General features: G+C 42.2%; 1 protein-coding gene across 1 annotated transcript in view; it reads left to right on the plus strand.

Annotated features, from left to right (window-relative positions):
- The window catches only part of LOC137133296 (titin-like), a 199,909-nt gene that overhangs the window by 109,500 nt on the left and 74,323 nt on the right, over positions 1-16,086 (plus strand). The window contains exons 129-162 of the mRNA XM_067516776.1: positions 99-250; positions 575-722; positions 819-1,118; positions 1,344-1,631; positions 1,722-2,018; positions 2,422-2,608; positions 2,734-2,849; positions 2,939-3,238; positions 3,447-3,746; positions 3,853-3,958; positions 4,295-4,491; positions 4,584-4,889; positions 4,985-5,138; positions 5,692-5,816; positions 5,897-6,015; positions 6,101-6,281; positions 7,136-7,438; positions 7,944-8,456; positions 9,008-9,310; positions 9,439-9,595; positions 9,736-9,878; positions 10,127-10,245; positions 10,385-10,562; positions 10,697-10,981; positions 11,072-11,377; positions 11,521-11,820; positions 11,945-12,253; positions 12,389-12,615; positions 12,713-13,027; positions 14,499-14,613; positions 14,748-15,056; positions 15,169-15,350; positions 15,636-15,765; positions 15,905-16,056. Coding sequence (XP_067372877.1) covers positions 99-250; positions 575-722; positions 819-1,118; positions 1,344-1,631; positions 1,722-2,018; positions 2,422-2,608; positions 2,734-2,849; positions 2,939-3,238; positions 3,447-3,746; positions 3,853-3,958; positions 4,295-4,491; positions 4,584-4,889; positions 4,985-5,138; positions 5,692-5,816; positions 5,897-6,015; positions 6,101-6,281; positions 7,136-7,438; positions 7,944-8,456; positions 9,008-9,310; positions 9,439-9,595; positions 9,736-9,878; positions 10,127-10,245; positions 10,385-10,562; positions 10,697-10,981; positions 11,072-11,377; positions 11,521-11,820; positions 11,945-12,253; positions 12,389-12,615; positions 12,713-13,027; positions 14,499-14,613; positions 14,748-15,056; positions 15,169-15,350; positions 15,636-15,765; positions 15,905-16,056 — 7,622 coding nt within the window. The remainder of the gene's footprint in view (positions 1-98; positions 251-574; positions 723-818; positions 1,119-1,343; positions 1,632-1,721; positions 2,019-2,421; positions 2,609-2,733; positions 2,850-2,938; positions 3,239-3,446; positions 3,747-3,852; positions 3,959-4,294; positions 4,492-4,583; positions 4,890-4,984; positions 5,139-5,691; positions 5,817-5,896; positions 6,016-6,100; positions 6,282-7,135; positions 7,439-7,943; positions 8,457-9,007; positions 9,311-9,438; positions 9,596-9,735; positions 9,879-10,126; positions 10,246-10,384; positions 10,563-10,696; positions 10,982-11,071; positions 11,378-11,520; positions 11,821-11,944; positions 12,254-12,388; positions 12,616-12,712; positions 13,028-14,498; positions 14,614-14,747; positions 15,057-15,168; positions 15,351-15,635; positions 15,766-15,904; positions 16,057-16,086) is intronic.

Raw genomic sequence — 16,086 nt, forward strand, 5'->3', positions numbered from 1 at the left:
CAGTAGATCTGAGCAATTTCCTATTGTCTTCCCACAAACTTGCTTTTGTCATTTGCTAACCTTTCTGTAATGATGCGTTACCTGTGTGTGTCCTCTAGCGGCACCAAGTGCACCAAAGGACTTCAAGGTGCTAGAGGTGACCCGGCAGAATGTCCACCTGAGCTGGGAGTCTCCGGAGCATGATGGAGGAAGTCCTCTGACTGGCTACCAAGTGGAAAAACGGGATGTGTCCCGCAAGACCTGGGTCAAGGTACAACAAATGCAGTTCAATTTATTTGCACTAGTGATCCATCACCATTAAAATGTATTGGCATAGTTTGAATATGTATCTGCATTATAATCTGTATAACAAACATGTCATAAACTACTTAAGAGAGGTTTAGGATACGAATCTGAAAATATTTTCCATGTATCTTTATGTATTGTATAAATTATAAATCCCACTATGTTTCTGAAGCAATGTAAGCATCAGATTATACAGAAATAAACAAAGCACTTCAGGTGAAACAACAGTAATGAACAGTTTGAGGTTTGACAATAATTTATAACTCTTTCCCTCTCTTCTGACTCTCAGGTCGTCACAGGGATCCAGGATCTGGAGTTCACTGTCACAGAAGTGGTTGAAGGGAAGGAGTATTTATTCAGAGTTACTGCCTGCAATAAGTGTGGACCAGGAGAGCCGGCATACATAGATGAGCCCGTCAACGTTTCTTCCCCTGCAAGTAAGTCAGGCCATTGATGAAAATGTCATAAATTAATGCTTTTTGAATACCAAATAATGAAAAACTTTGTAACACACCATATAATTTTTCTTCCAGCTGTCCCAGACCCTCCAGAGAACTTGAGGTGGAGAGACAAGTCAGCCAGTGGCATCTTCCTGACCTGGGAACCACCAAAGTATGATGGTGGCAGTGGCATCAAGGGCTACAATGTGGAACGCTGCCAAAGAGGAACTGACAAATGGGAGCCCTGTGGGGATCTGGTTATTGAGCTGAAGTGCCAGGTGACGGGACTGACCGAAAGCCAGTGGTACTCCTACAGAGTCAGAGCCCTGAACCGCCTCGGAGCCAGCCGACCCTGCAAAGCAACCGATGAGATCCAGGCAATTGATCCCATAGGTATCCGGAATGTGTTTGCTATATTCCTGTTTGATTCAGTTCTCTCACATTGTTCTTGATAAGGTAGAATCAAGTACAATACAAGAAAAATGTGTGATTTTTACAGCTGTTAATTATTAAGTAATTATCCACTTTCTGTTCTGAGTTAATTTACCCAAACGTTATGTTAGGCATCTTCTAAATTGTAAACTCCTGATCAACTCCTTGTTCTGTGTGACCATGCAGAAGCTCCACAGATCCATCTGGATGCCAAGTTGCTGGCTGGTCTGACTGCCAAGGCTGGCAGCAAGATTGAACTCCCCGCTGAAGTAACAGGTAAGCCAGTGCCTCGGGTCAAATGGACCAAGGCTGACGTGGTCCTCAAACCTGATGACAGAGTGTCGATCGACACCAAGTCCGGACACTCCACAGTAACTATTGCCAAGACCAAGAGAGATGACAGCTCCACATACATTATCGAGGCGACCAACAGCAGTGGCCGAGCTACAGCCACTGTGGAAGTCAACATTCTTGGTAAGACCTGCTGACAAGAGGGAAATAAGTAATGAAGATTATTTTCTTAGTATCTATTTCATTCATTTCCATTTATGTATTCTTACATAGATAAGCCCGGTCCCCCGGCTGCGTTTGACATCTCCGAGATCACCAATGAGTCCTGCTTCCTGGCCTGGAACCCACCACGAGACGATGGTGGCTCCAGAGTCACTAACTACATTGTTGAGCGTCGGGCTACCGACAGCGAGATCTGGCACCGAATGTCTTCCACCATCAAACTAACCACGTACAAAGCTGTGGGCTTGATTAAATTCAAGGACTATATCTTCAGAGTCTTTGCTGAGAACCAATTTGGTGTTGGCCCAGCAGCTGAACACACACCCATAACTGCAAAATACCCCTTCGGTAGGTCATGTGACCCTAGGAATTAGGTTTATCTCATTAATTAGTTAATATTTTTCCTGAGACTTGGAGAAAACAGTTAACAATGTAGTCAATAGCTGGCTAATGTAGCGTAGCATCAAAATGGGAAGAAAGAGGAAAACCTCAGAAAAAAGCAGTGCTAATCGTGATTTGATTTGGTTGAAATTGCTCCCTCAATTTGTTAAAAGAGTGTTTTGGTGTAACTCTGGTGGGTCTCCTAAAAGACCCAGTATGTTTTGTTTTATGGACATATTCAGCGCTTGTTAAAGCTGCCTCTGTCTAGATCTGAACAGAACTGATGTTTAGTCATTGACATCTCCCAGAGTTTCTTTATAAGCCCTTGCTTCATCTGGAGTTAATCTTACTCCTCCTGTCTTGTTGTCAGACCCTCCTGGACCTCCTTACAAGCTGGAAGGTACAGACATCACCAAGGACTCACTGACTTTGACCTGGTTCGAGCCTGATGAGGATGGAGGAAGTCCCATCACTGGATACTGGGTAGAGAGATACGAACCTGACCACGACAGGTGGATCAGGTGCAACAAGCAGCCCATCAAAGACACCAACTACAGGTGAATGTAATGCTCTACTGGTGTCTGGTGTCCAACATCTGGTGTTTTATACTGTATATATGTATCTATCTATAGCTTTAATGTTGATTTTTTTATGTACTGATGTGATGTGTTTCTCTCTGCAGAGTCAAAGGTCTTCCCACAAGGAAGAAGTACAAGTTCAGGGTCTTGGCTGAGAATCTGGCTGGAACTGGAAAACCCAGCAAGGAGACTGACCCAATCCTTGTCAAAGATCCTATTGGTAAAAACATGATAGCTCATCCTCAAGTTGTCCAAGGTCTATAAAATCCTTATAGAGTGTTAAGAATATAATGAATGTTTTTCTTTCAGATCCTCCATGGCCTCCTGGTAAACCAACTGTGAAAGATGTGGCTAAGACTTCGTGCTTCCTGATGTGGACCAAACCTGAGCATGATGGTGGAGCAAAGATTGATTGCTATGTCATTGAGATGCTAAAGAGCGGTAATGTGGACTGGATCCGTGTAGCAGACAACATCACCTTCCTGGAATACTTCCTGAAGGGCCTGATGGAGAAACAGGAGTACTCGTTCAGGGTGCGAGCAGTTAATGTGGCAGGAGAGAGTGAACCCAGCGAGCCAAGTGATCCAGTGCTCTGCAAAGAGAGACTCAGTAAGACACGTCTTTACATCAAACCAATGCTGTACACTAGTTGATGCCAATCCAGTCTAACCAGTCATAAAGCTGCACAGCCATTATGTTACATTAATGATTTATCACAGACTCAACTGTCAACTGATGCATAACATATTAAACTGACACCATCAAAACAGGATTGTTGCTTACGAGCTGATAAGATAAAATCATTGAATTTCCTCAGACCCTCCGTCAGCTCCACGCTGGTTGAATGTCGTCAGCATCTGCAGGAACAGTGCAGATTTGAAGTGGGCAGTCCCGGAACGTGACGGAGGCTCACCAATTACCAACTATGTGATAGAGAAGCGTGATGTCAGGCGTAAAGGCTGGCAGGCTGTGGACACCACAGTCAAGGAGCTGAAGTACACTGTGACGCCACTTAACGAAGGATCACTTTACATGTTCCGGATTGCTGCAGAGAATGCTGTGGGCATTGGACCATTCTGCGAGCTGGAGGACTCTGTGTTGGCTAAAGACACCTTTAGTAAGTTAAAAAATAACTTAATTCACATATATTTTAGTTAAATTATTTAAATCAGTAGACTAAAACACATTAATTCTCTGTCAATAATACAACCTCTGGCTTGCAGCTACTCCTGGGCCTCCTTATGCTGTTACTGTCAATGCTGTGACGAAAACATATGTGGACCTGCAGTGGGAGGCACCTAAGAACGATGGTGGCAGACCCATCCTCAAGTAGGTTTTTATTTCATGTAAATCATTAAAAGCATAAATACGAGAAAAAACAAACCTTTTTGTGGTGGTGGTGATACCTTAACCCAAAGCCTCATAACAGCTTTGTTTGATGTTACCAGTACTTAAAATTCTCTCCTCATGCTCCCTGCAACTCTTTTTGATACAGGGCTAAAAACTATTATCTGCATTAAATTTATGTTAATCCTTTTTTGCTTCCAATAATGCATGTTTGACAACTCAAACTAAAACCTAAATGGTACATACTGCAGCTGCAGGATTACTTCCTCTGTGCTGTGTGTGTAGTTGTGTTCAACTCCTGGTTTCTCAACCCTCCAGGTACTGCATTGAGAAGAAGGAGAAGCTTGGAACTCGCTGGGTGAAATGTGGGAAGACCTCAGGTCCAGACTGTAAGTACAGAGTGACTGATGTCATCGAGGGAACAGAAGTTCAGTTTCAGGTGTGTGCTGAGAATGAGGCCGGCCTCGGACACCCAAGTGAACCTACTGAGATCCTCAGCATCGAAGATCCAACTGGTTCGTCTAGTCTCACAAGTCAATAAAAAATGAAAATAGCTAAAGGTTTACAGTATACACCATATAAAAGGCATCTGTAATGTCTTCTCCAGGTGCTCCATCACCACCTGTCGATCTGCACGTGACTGGAGCCAGCCGGGACTTCCTGTCCATTGCCTGGAAGCCTCCTCAGAGGGATGGTGGCTGCCCCATCACCGGCTACCACATTGAGATGTGTGAGGCTGGGACAGAGAAGTGGATGAGGGTCAACGCGCGTCCAGTGAAGGAGCTAAAATACCGTGTAGAGGAAGGCTTGATCCCAGAGAAGGAGTACATCCTAAGAGTTAGGGCCATCAACTCGGCTGGAGTTAGCGAACCCTCCGACATCTCAGAAAACGTTTTTGCCCAAGATTCTGACTGTGAGAGCCTTTAACACCATATGTTTTTTTTCCAGTTCAAAGTTCTGTAAAGGCTTGGCACTAATGGGTATGATTTTCTGTTTCTGTGTATGCAGGTAACCCAACTTTGGACTTCCAGACTTTGGACCTGGTTGTTGTGGAAACAGAGAAGTTGCACATCCCGGTTCCCTTCAGAGCTGTCCCTGCGCCCAGAATCACCTGGCATAAAGACGGTGTGGAGCTGAAGGCAGACCAGCGCCTCAGCTTAGGGTGAGTGCAGCTTTATGTTCGTTTCAAGCTAGTTTTAATTCATCTGGAGTTGTAAACATGTTATTTCTAAAACTGAAGAAATATACTACTAATTGAAGTAACTGAAGAAAACTGCATCACTCAAATTGTACTTTATATAAGTCAGTGTGTGTAAAACCTGTTTTAGTCATTTTAAACATTCAAATGTTAAAGGCACTTTGATGGACTAAGTATATCATGTTAGTACTGGACAGCGCTGGATTAGCCGTTTACCAGATCTTTTAGTTATCACTGGAAAGAAAACTTTGTTTAAGTAACCTCCATATTATTTTCTAAAATATTTGACTGAAATAAAGAATTTGCTTAATTATTATTATTACAGTTTCTCAGACTCTTCAGAGTTTTTCAGTGTGGCTGAAAAAAATGACCCAGTGCATGGCAAATTCTCATGATGGAGAATATTAGAAAATGATTTGTCTGTTTTATCTGTTTAAGTGTTTGATTAAATGTTTGTTGTTTTTTTATGGCTCTTTGTCAGTGTGAGCATCAGTCGCTGATTATTTATGTCTAACAGGAAGGAATATACTTCCTGTCACCTGGAAGTTGAGAGCAGTGTTCACGCTGATGCCGGAGTTTACAAAGTGACTCTGGAGAACAAACTGGGAGCTGCCAGCGCCACCATTCATGTCAAAGTCATAGGTACTGACTGAGTACAGTTTTGACATTTTCAAATAGACAGGAACACTAGATTAGTAACATGTCTGTTCCTCCTTCTCCAGGCCTCCCTGGTCCCTGTAAGGAGATTGTGGCCTCTGAGATCACAAAGAGCTCCTGTAAAGTGTCCTGGGAGCCTTCAGATAATGACGGTGGCACCCCAATTCTTCACTATGTTCTTCAGGTCTGAAATGGCAGCATATCTTGATTTTTCAGCAGCAACAGGTTTTTAAGAACCAGTGGTCAGCTTTATTTCTGTGTGTTTGCAGCGGCGTGAGGCCGGCAGGAGGACATACGTCAACTTGATGTCTGGAGAGAACAAGTTGATTTGGCCCGTCAAAGACCTCATCCCCAATGGAGAATACTACTTCAGAGTTCAGGCTGTCAACAAGATCGGAGGAGGAGAATTCATTGAGCTGCGTAAACCAGTCATTGCCGAGGACCAGAAACGTAAGAATTCTGACATTTCTTTTGATATAATACCTGAACTGTTACATGACAACTTCACCATTTAAACACAAAACTAGCTAGGATGGCTAACTGCAGCTAGGATTCTTACCAGAACTAGAAAATTCAATCACATTACACCGGTTATTGCATAACTTCACTGGCTTTTAAAAGCAGACTAAAAACCTTTTATATGCTTCTACTTACAGATAAGGACAGGCTGTGACCTCATTGTATGGTTATTTTCTGATATTTGCTTGCTCACATTTTAATAATAATAATTTATAATTTTATTTTTATATTCTTTTATTATCTGCTTTCTACTATTATGCACATTTTACTATATGCCATATTTACATATATACTAGTGTTCACATTTATCTGTTGGTTTAATTGTTCTTATAAGTTTTTTGCTGCTGGCTGGACAGCACAGAGATGCTTATATGAAAGGTGCTATAGAAATAAGACTATTTACAACAAGTTTACTTTGTCATAAGAGACCTGGGTTTATGACAGCAAGACCTTACATATTCAGTTTTTTACTGATATTCAGTTTGACAACATTTGGAGCATAGAACCTATGTGCATTCAGAAGCCAATGACCATTTAAATTTTTAAATTTAGATGTTGACACTATTCCTTTTTATTATGGTAAATGTAGGGGAGGTTTTCACCAGTTATACCCATACTAGGAACTCTTTATACCCAACTTTATGTTAGTGAAGTTAAACACTACTGAAACATTTTGGAACAAAACACGTTATTGCTCTGTTAAATGTAATTTTTTGTTTTGCAATATTTAAGATATGAATCAAGACCTTCTGGCATTTTTATACAAAAAAAAATCTTCATCTCAGATGCTCCTGACCCGCCGGTGGACATGGAGACCCACAACCCTACATCCAGCACCATCACCCTGACCTGGAAGCCTCCGATGTATGATGGTGGCAGCAAGATCATGGGCTACATCCTGGAGAAGCAGCAGAAGGGCAGCGACAAGTGGGAAAGATGCAATGACTTTCTGGTGCCTGTCCTATCTTACACTGTCAAAGGCCTGACGGAGGGCAAGAGCTATGCATTCAGAGGCAAAGCCGAAAACGCTGCAGGGATCAGCGAGCCATCACGCAGCACACTATTTGTCAAAGCCTCAGATGCTGTTGGTAAGGATAATGTCTGCTAAATTCCTTTGTTTGCACAAGTCAATACATAGAGACAGGATATAACAAATTAATGAGAGCCCAAGAGGTGCGTTTGTTGAATCTAGAATACCGTAGGAGCAGAGTTATTATGCACTAAAATCTAGGTACTTGTTATGGTACCACATACTAAGGATAATAATATGACAATGTTTTGCTCACTTTCAGGTAGATTTTCTACTATTAGACAAATCCAGGCAAGCTGGGTCCCTCTGATTATGCTAAGCTAAGTTAGCCACCAGGTGCTGTTAGCTTTAAATGTACCATAATGATAAACATGAGTTTGTATTTCAAGCAGATGTTTTTTTTAGAGAAAATTGGTATTAGGAAAATCATCTCAGAAAATGTATAATAAGCATTTAATTTTTAAAATGTTTTCTTCTGATAATTTTTTTCCTTATTCGATTATGCTTCCTTTTGATTACAACCTGGCAGCCATCATGTTATTAATTCCACTTCGGTCTCTCAGATCCTCCTAAGGTCTTCCTAAGTGGCAGCCTTCAGTCCGGCCTCAACGTGAAGCGAGGCAACGAGATCTGTCTAGATGCCAACATTTCTGGCTCTCCATACCCTGAGATCACCTGGTACTGGAACAACCAGGTGATCCGGCCTGAGCCACTTCGCAAAAGACCTGAAAGACCCCTGAGGAAGAAGGTGGAGAAGAAGGAGCCAGAGAAGAAAGAGGAGAAGAAGAAGGATGAGGTAGAGCCTGAGAAGAAAGAGCAGAAGGAAGAACAGGAAAAAAAAGAGGAGGAGAAGAAGGAGGAGCCAGCAGAACCAGAGGTGGAGGAGGCAGCAGAACCGGAGCTGGAGGAGCCAGACTACCCTACGATAAATGAGCGACTGACCATCAACAACAGTCGCAGGGGGTTGTCTTCTGTCATCATCAGAGACTCGGTCCGTGCTGACCACGGCGTATACATGGTGAAGGTGGAGAATGATAATGGTATTGCCTCTGCAACCTGTGAGGTCAATGTGCTGGGTGAGAAAAAATTTCTATTCGTTTGCTACTGTAACCTGCTAACTTTTAAAAAAATATATTTTTATACTAAACAATTAGTAGCAGGTTAGGTGATATTGAAAAAAATGTTTATTAGAGTTTTAACAATATTAAGAAAGGTGTATAATTGTGAAAATAATATTTTAAACATATTTAACATTATTTATAATATGTAAAGATTGACAATGTTTTAAAAATCTTACAGTTAAGAATTTTAAAGTTTTAAATTTGTGGATTAATTGAAAATAATACGAGTTTTTATTGAATTTCCCACAGAATACTTAATAATAATAAAAATGTGTATTTATAGAACTCTTTTAAATATCACATTTACATATGAGGTTTTCAGGCAGTAATGTAGGTCTAAATAATTTTTCAATGTTAAAAACAATGTTTCCAGATTGATTAAAGTGATTCATTTACAAATAGAAAAAGTTGTATAATACACATTTGTTACAAGTGTAAAACTGAGTGTAAGAAACGGACCTGAAGCTTTTGGAATCAAAAATTCTGACCATTTTGTCTGTCTGCAGATACTCCTGGTCCTCCAGTCAACTTCAGATTTGAGGAGGTGAGGAAGAACTCTTTGATCTGCAAATGGGATCCTCCGTTGGATGATGGCGGTAGCGAGATCCTCAACTACATTCTAGAGAAGAAGGACAACTCAAAGCTGGAGTTTGGCTGGAGCTCTGTGACCAGCACAATAAAACGGTGCAACTACTTTGTGCCCAAACTCATCGAGAAGAAGGAGTATATCTTCAGGGTTGTGGCCGAGAACAAACATGGCGCCGGTCCACCCTGCATATCAAAACCAATCGTTGCCAAGAATCCTTTTGGTATTTTCTATTTTTACTGCTTTTTCAACTTTACTTTTTCAGGTTTCTATGTATTTTAGTTAGTTAGCATACACACCTAAACTTACATTCACCCTTTTCCCCCCCACAATTTTTTTTGTCCTCCTCAGATCCTCCCGAGGCTCCTGATAAGCCACAGGTCCGTGATATCACATCCAACAATATGTTGGTCACTTGGAACCCTCCAAATGACAATGGGAGCCCCATCTTGGGATATTGGGTGGAGCGCCGTGAAATTAACAGCGCACGCTGGGCATCTGTCAACAGGTGAGGAAAAGGAATGAAAACTGAATTTAAGACTCAGTATATCGACTTAGTATTGGGTGAGGTTTTGGAAATATCATCATATAGAAACCATTTTACAAACAAATATTTTTGTTTTTTGCTGAATCTGTCCTGGTCAATAGGGACCTTGTCCCTAACACTCAGCTGAATGTTGGAGGTCTCCAGGAGGGAATGACTTACATCTTTAGGGTGGCAGCTGAAAACCAGACTGGCCCCGGAAAGTTCAGTGAACCCTCTGAACCCATGTTGGCCCAAGCCTCAATCTGTACGTAGACAGTTCCAAACACTGTGTTCAGTACATCTCTCTTTTGCTTTAACATTTCTATCAAACCGGACAATGACAATTTGCTTCACCAAATGTTTGGCTGTCATAATTGCTTCTTCGGAATGACTACATATGTGAACATTGAAAAGAAAAGTAGGGTCAAGAAGAGGCACCCTAACAGTCTTGTGCATGAATATGAATTTATCTAAGAATTACTACACACAATCTGTCTATTTGTGACACTGCAGTACCTCCTGGACCACCAATTGCCCGTGTGGCGACGACAACTGACTACTCCATTGAAGTGGAGTGGGACCCACCTGTGGATAATGGTGGAGGAGAGATCCTAGGATATCACGTGGAGAAGGTCAGATCATCACATCACCTCTGATAGTTTTTTTAGGTTTACTCATTTGTTTTCAGTTGCCTTGCCTCAGTTGCAGGTTCACATTTTCTTCTCTGGAGCCCCTAAACCTTCTTGATTTCATTTCCTTTGTGTTTTTCAGGCCTTACTTGGTTCCAAAGATTGGTCCAGGTCTACAGAACGTGCCTGTAGGGCCCAGAATTTCACTGTCTACGAAGTTCGTGAGGGAGCCAAGTATGGAATCAGAGTCATCGCCTGCAATGCTGCTGGAGAGGGAACACCAGCATACATAGAGTCTGTGCTTGTCAAACAGCCTGCAGGTAAGGCAATGATAATGATAATAAAATTGGAAGTACCGGAAAAAAAAGTGACTGATACTGAGAATAATTAAGCCATATGTGTCTAATTAAATGCGGTAAAACCTTTTGGCTTCTTCATTTGGTTAATTCCACAGAGAAGCCAGTGATTGACCTGGACTTGTCCGTCAAGAATGGTGTGGTCATTAGAGCTACAGAGACACTTCTTGTACGTGCTACAGTCACAGGAAAACCCTACCCATGCATCACCTGGACCAAGGATGACCATAGACTTGAGAAAGACCGCATGGAGGTCCTCACTGAGGGAAATGACAGCATTCTTTCAGTTCAGAACATTCAGAGGAAGGACGCAGGCAAATACCAGATCTCTGCCTGCAACCCCAGCGGCATTAAAAATGCTTGGACCAGAGTGGAGGTTGTGGGTAAGTTAGGAGGTGTAAGTGGGACTTAATGATAAAAAGTTACCTTGAATTTAAATTAACCAAACCACAATGACATTGTTTGATTTTCAGATGTACCCGGACCTGTCACGGAACTGAAGCCCGTCGTTGTCACTCGTAAGATGATCTTCCTTAACTGGGACGATCCCGTGGATGATGGAGGCAGTGACCTGACAGGCTTCCTTGTGGAGCGAAAAGATGTGGACAAGACCGGCAAGCCAAAATCATGGAGGCAGCCTGTTGAGACCATCTCATCTAAGTGTGAGTGTGGTGGTATTGTAGAGGGACAGGAGTACTTGTTCCGTGTCATTGCAAAGAACAAGTACGGCTTGGGTGTTCCCGTCGAGCTTGGACCCATCTTGGCTGTGGACCCACAAGGTGAGTCCTAAAATCACTTGATATCTATTTTTAAATGAATAGATAAACTTGTTTTGAGGAGACCAAGAGAAGACAGTGTTTAAAGCCTTGGTTGAAAAGTGGATTTGTACTTAAAAGTTATAATTTCTTTGGTGGTTCTGCAGGCCCGCCATCATACCCTGAGAAGTTTCACTACACTGAACGAACCAGGGACTCCATCACACTGACCTGGAAGCCACCTCGTAATGATGGTGGCAGCCCCGTCATTGGCTACTTTGTTGAGAAGAAGCGTCATGACCAGCAGGCCTTTGAGCCCTGTAACACAGACATGTGCACTGACTTGACCATGACTGTGCAGGGCCTGGAAGATGCATGGTTGTATGAGTTCAGGATCAAGTGTGTCAATTCAGTAGGAGAGAGTGAGCCATCCATACCTTTTAGTGTGATCATCCAAGATGATGAAGGTAAAATCATTAATCCTATATCTATTTGAAATAAATTGGATCAAACAGTCAAGGATGCTCATCAGCTTTACCAACATATTTCTTTCTGTGGTGGTTTATTTGGATTCTGTCCTATTACTCTCAGTGGCTCCCGAGGTCCACATGCTGAAGCACTTTGAGCATGACTCAATAACTGTGAAGAAGGGTGAGCCCATTGAGATGCCTGCTGATGTCCTGGGCCTCCCCATCCCTAAGATTGAGTGGTCAAAGGATGATGTTTTGATTGCAAAGCCCACAGAAACTCTGCTCATAGACACAGAAGTGACCGGCAGGTTGAACTGCAAGACCACGCTGAGCATCCCATCAGCCAATAGGAGGGACCGTGGCACCTATGTTGTGTCTGCTTCCAATAACATGGGCTTGGCAAAGCACACCACCTATGTCATGGTGCTAGGTAAGTATAACATGCCACTCACAGACAAATAGACAGGACATGACACTTACCATGTAAAATATATATTATAGGGAAATTTGAGTTTTCACAATAACAACTGAAAGTCTCCTAACTGAACCCTTAACATCTTTGTAGACCGACCAACTCCGCCCAGGAATTTGACAGTATACAACATTAAGGCTGAGTCCTGCTACCTCCAATGGGAGGCACCATTAGATAATGGTGGCAGTGATCTGACTAACTACATTGTTGAGAAGAAGGAAGTATGGACAGAGGAACCAGAGCCAGAGGAGGGACAGGCTGCTCCATCTGAACCACAATGGGAGGAGGTCACCAGCAGCATCATTGATAGGAAATATGGGGTATGTTTAACAACACCAATAATAACAAAAATATTGAAATTACTACAAGAATACCAAAGGTCATTTACCTGACTAACACTACATCCTTCACCTGTAGGTGTGGAACCTGGAGACAAACAAGACCTACCTGTTCCAGGTCCGGGCTCAAAATCGGTATGGTATATCTGACCCCTGTATGACTAACCAAGTCAAGATTATAGATCCTTTAGGCCTCCCTGGCCCACCAGAGAAACCAAAAATCACAGAGCACACCAAGGCCACCATGACCCTGACCTGGGAACCTCCCAGAGAAACCGGTGGCTCTAAGATTATTGGCTACTGGCTGGAGAAGAGAGAGATAGGCACCGACTATTGGGCCAAAGTCAACAAGACACCTGTCACAAAGAGGGGCATGAAAGGCTGGGAGTACCAGGTGAGCTGCCATGGACTGTTTCTGTTTTAGTGTAGGACTCATTTTTTACATTGTAAGATTTATTATTCCATCACTGTGTACAGCTTTAGGTCCCAATTTAAGCCCCTATCTAGGGGGTAGGAGTGTAACATACAAGGATACATAAGGCTGTTCCTTGGTCACCAAACCAAAATCCAGAATCCAAACTTTGCGATTAAGCGTGCAATTTATTAATAAAACTAAGTGAATGTGATTCAAAAGTGGAGCACTGTAACTCAGGGTTAACCAATGCAAAAATGACAAACAAAAGAATCTATTTCCCAAAGAAAGTGCTAGCTAACTCCTAAGAAGAAAACACACAAAATGACACTCACTAACCCTAACTCCCTACTGTGAAAACCAGAGAAAAAAACACAAAGAAAATGGCAGTTATTCCCATAAGCTTCAATACTATTTACATGTAAAATGTAGAGATGGTGATAAGTATTTACACTAATTACAAAATAATCAATAAATACACAAAACTATGGCACAAGGCCCAACGATCCAACTAATCCAAAATTCACAATATGCTCATCATATCACAATCAGCTCCTGGGATGGCCCCCCAATACGGCCAATCAGACAGGGCACCTATAAGTCAGACACACAGCTCCATACAAACAAAGATCACTCACTCTCACACAAAACACATCTTAAAAGGAACAACAATTTACATCACATATGGCCAGAGCCATACAGTCCACTAATTAAAGTGCGAATGTTGTTTGGACAATTTTTTGTCCACCTCCTGCATAACAAATTATCTCGGGTTAAGTCAAAACAGACCTATGGACCTTCAGGATGGCTTACTGCTAAGGGCAAGTCTGCCTGATATATTTAAGATTTAAACAGATTTCTATAGGCAGTAAAAGATCAGATGTAGAATGTAAGGTAGGTCTGTCACATTTTTGTCTAATGCATTTCAAAAGACGTGCTACAGATTTTTAGAATGGAATATGAATGAATATGAATAATGAAATGAATAGAATGATTTTTAAAAGGACTCAGTCCAAGTCCTTAGAAAGGCCCTTCACAGACCATTAGAATGATCCATCACAAAGGTCACAGTTCCTAAAAATAAGGATCAGAAACAGATAAGGTCTTCGGCTTATCGCTTCAGGGGTCAACACAGTTGAACGTGTTCTGCATATTTGGCATGAGTTTTTTATGCCGGAAGTTTAGCCACAATCGCTTCCTGCCGCAATCCTCCCATTTTATCCAGGCTAAGAAACACCAACAAGGTAGCCCATGATGGTTGGGAGGGGCCACACCTGGTGGGGTGGGATTCAATCCTGTGGCTGTCTGCATCCAACCTGACCCTCTACCCATCAGACCACTTCACAGTTCTTGAGAACGGAGTCTGCTTATTTGACAAAACATGTTGCTTGAAAAAAAATGAACACACACAAAAAAACCTTACAAAAAATACTTTCTCTTCTGTGTCTCTCAGTCTAACCATCTATTCGAAGGAATAGAGTATGAGTTTAGGGTTGCTGCCTACAATTCTGCAGGAATTGGACCATTCAGTCAACCATCTGACTCAGCCTTTGCTGTGGATGAAATTAGTGAGTAAAACCCTTCTTTTTAGATATGAGTTTTGTCTCTTGGGAAATGATAAAAGATTGAGTTTTAGTTAAGAATTTGAGTTTGGACACTGGAATAGATACTGTTTTACCTACACTGCTGCTTTTCCCTATAGCTCCTCCAAGCATGCCTGCTGCACCTGAAATTGCTGATAAAACAAAGTACAGTGTCAGACTGACCTGGAAACCACCAGAGAGTGATGGTGGAAGCCCCATTAAGGGCTATATCATTCAGATCCAGGATGAGGGCAGATCAGATTGGATGAGGGTGAATGACATAGACAGCCTGCACCCCACTACCGACTTCACTGTTCCCAGCCTCCGTGAGCTGAAACGCTACCGCTTCCGAATCAGCGCTGTCAATGCCATAGGCGAGTCTGTCCCCAGCCCCAGCACCAGCGAGGTTCTGATTGAAGATGTCCAGCGTATGTTTCACTACAAAGTCTCACTGCAATACATAACTTTGATAACTATCAAAACCATTTCCTTTGTACTTGCCTTTCCCTGATATCTGCACTGATACTTCTTACTTGGCAGTTGAGCCTTCGATCACCATAGACATGATAGTCGAAGACCTGCTGTACATACGTGCTGGTGATCCAATCAGAATCCCTGCGTCGATCAAGGGTCGTCCTGTTCCCAAGGTGACCTGGGACTTTTATGGTAAAGCAAAGACGGAAACGAAGAACAAATTGTACACACTGCCTGTGGACTCTGAGGTGAGATGGTCTCAATACAGTGACTTTCTCACACACTGCCATGTGGTCTTTTAAAGGCAGCTTTTTCTCGTACATTTAACCATGTATTTGTGCAGCAGTGTGTAGTAAAGAACTTTATATACTCTTTTAACTGGATAACCTAAAAAAACAATCAACTCAAAGTAAATACTTCATGAATACATCTTAATTATATTTTTTGTTTTATTTACCATTTGAAAAAACACTATATTTTATAAAGGGCAGTTGCAGTCTGGTTTTGTCATCATTACCGGTTTCTACATCCAGGTTGAGTCCACAGACACCACGTCTGTCGTGACCATCCCTGTCAGTCTGAGGAGCCACTCTGGACGTTATACTATCACGGCCAAGAACAAGTCAGGACAGAAACATGTCAACGTTAGAGTCAATGTCCTCGGTATGTCTGTGTTGTTTACAAATACACCTCAATACTGCAATCATCACTTAACCTTCCTACTACAAGCTTGAAGACATTTCTTCAGTAGAATACATGTATGTATCAATATATTCCGACTGTACTTCTTTCCTTGGTACAGATGTTCCTGGACCCCCAAAGGAGCTGAGGGTTACTGACGTCACTCGCTCAACCATGAGGCTGATCTGGAAACTCCCCGACACTGATGGAGGAGAAAGAATCAAGAGCTATTTCATTGAGAAGAAAAGTCTCACAGCCAATGCTTGGACTAAGGTAAACATTACTCTGTCCACCAGTTTTTTT

This window comes from Channa argus, chromosome 9 (assembly GCF_033026475.1).
Source record: "Channa argus isolate prfri chromosome 9, Channa argus male v1.0, whole genome shotgun sequence".
Taxonomy (NCBI): domain Eukaryota; kingdom Metazoa; phylum Chordata; class Actinopteri; order Anabantiformes; family Channidae; genus Channa; species Channa argus.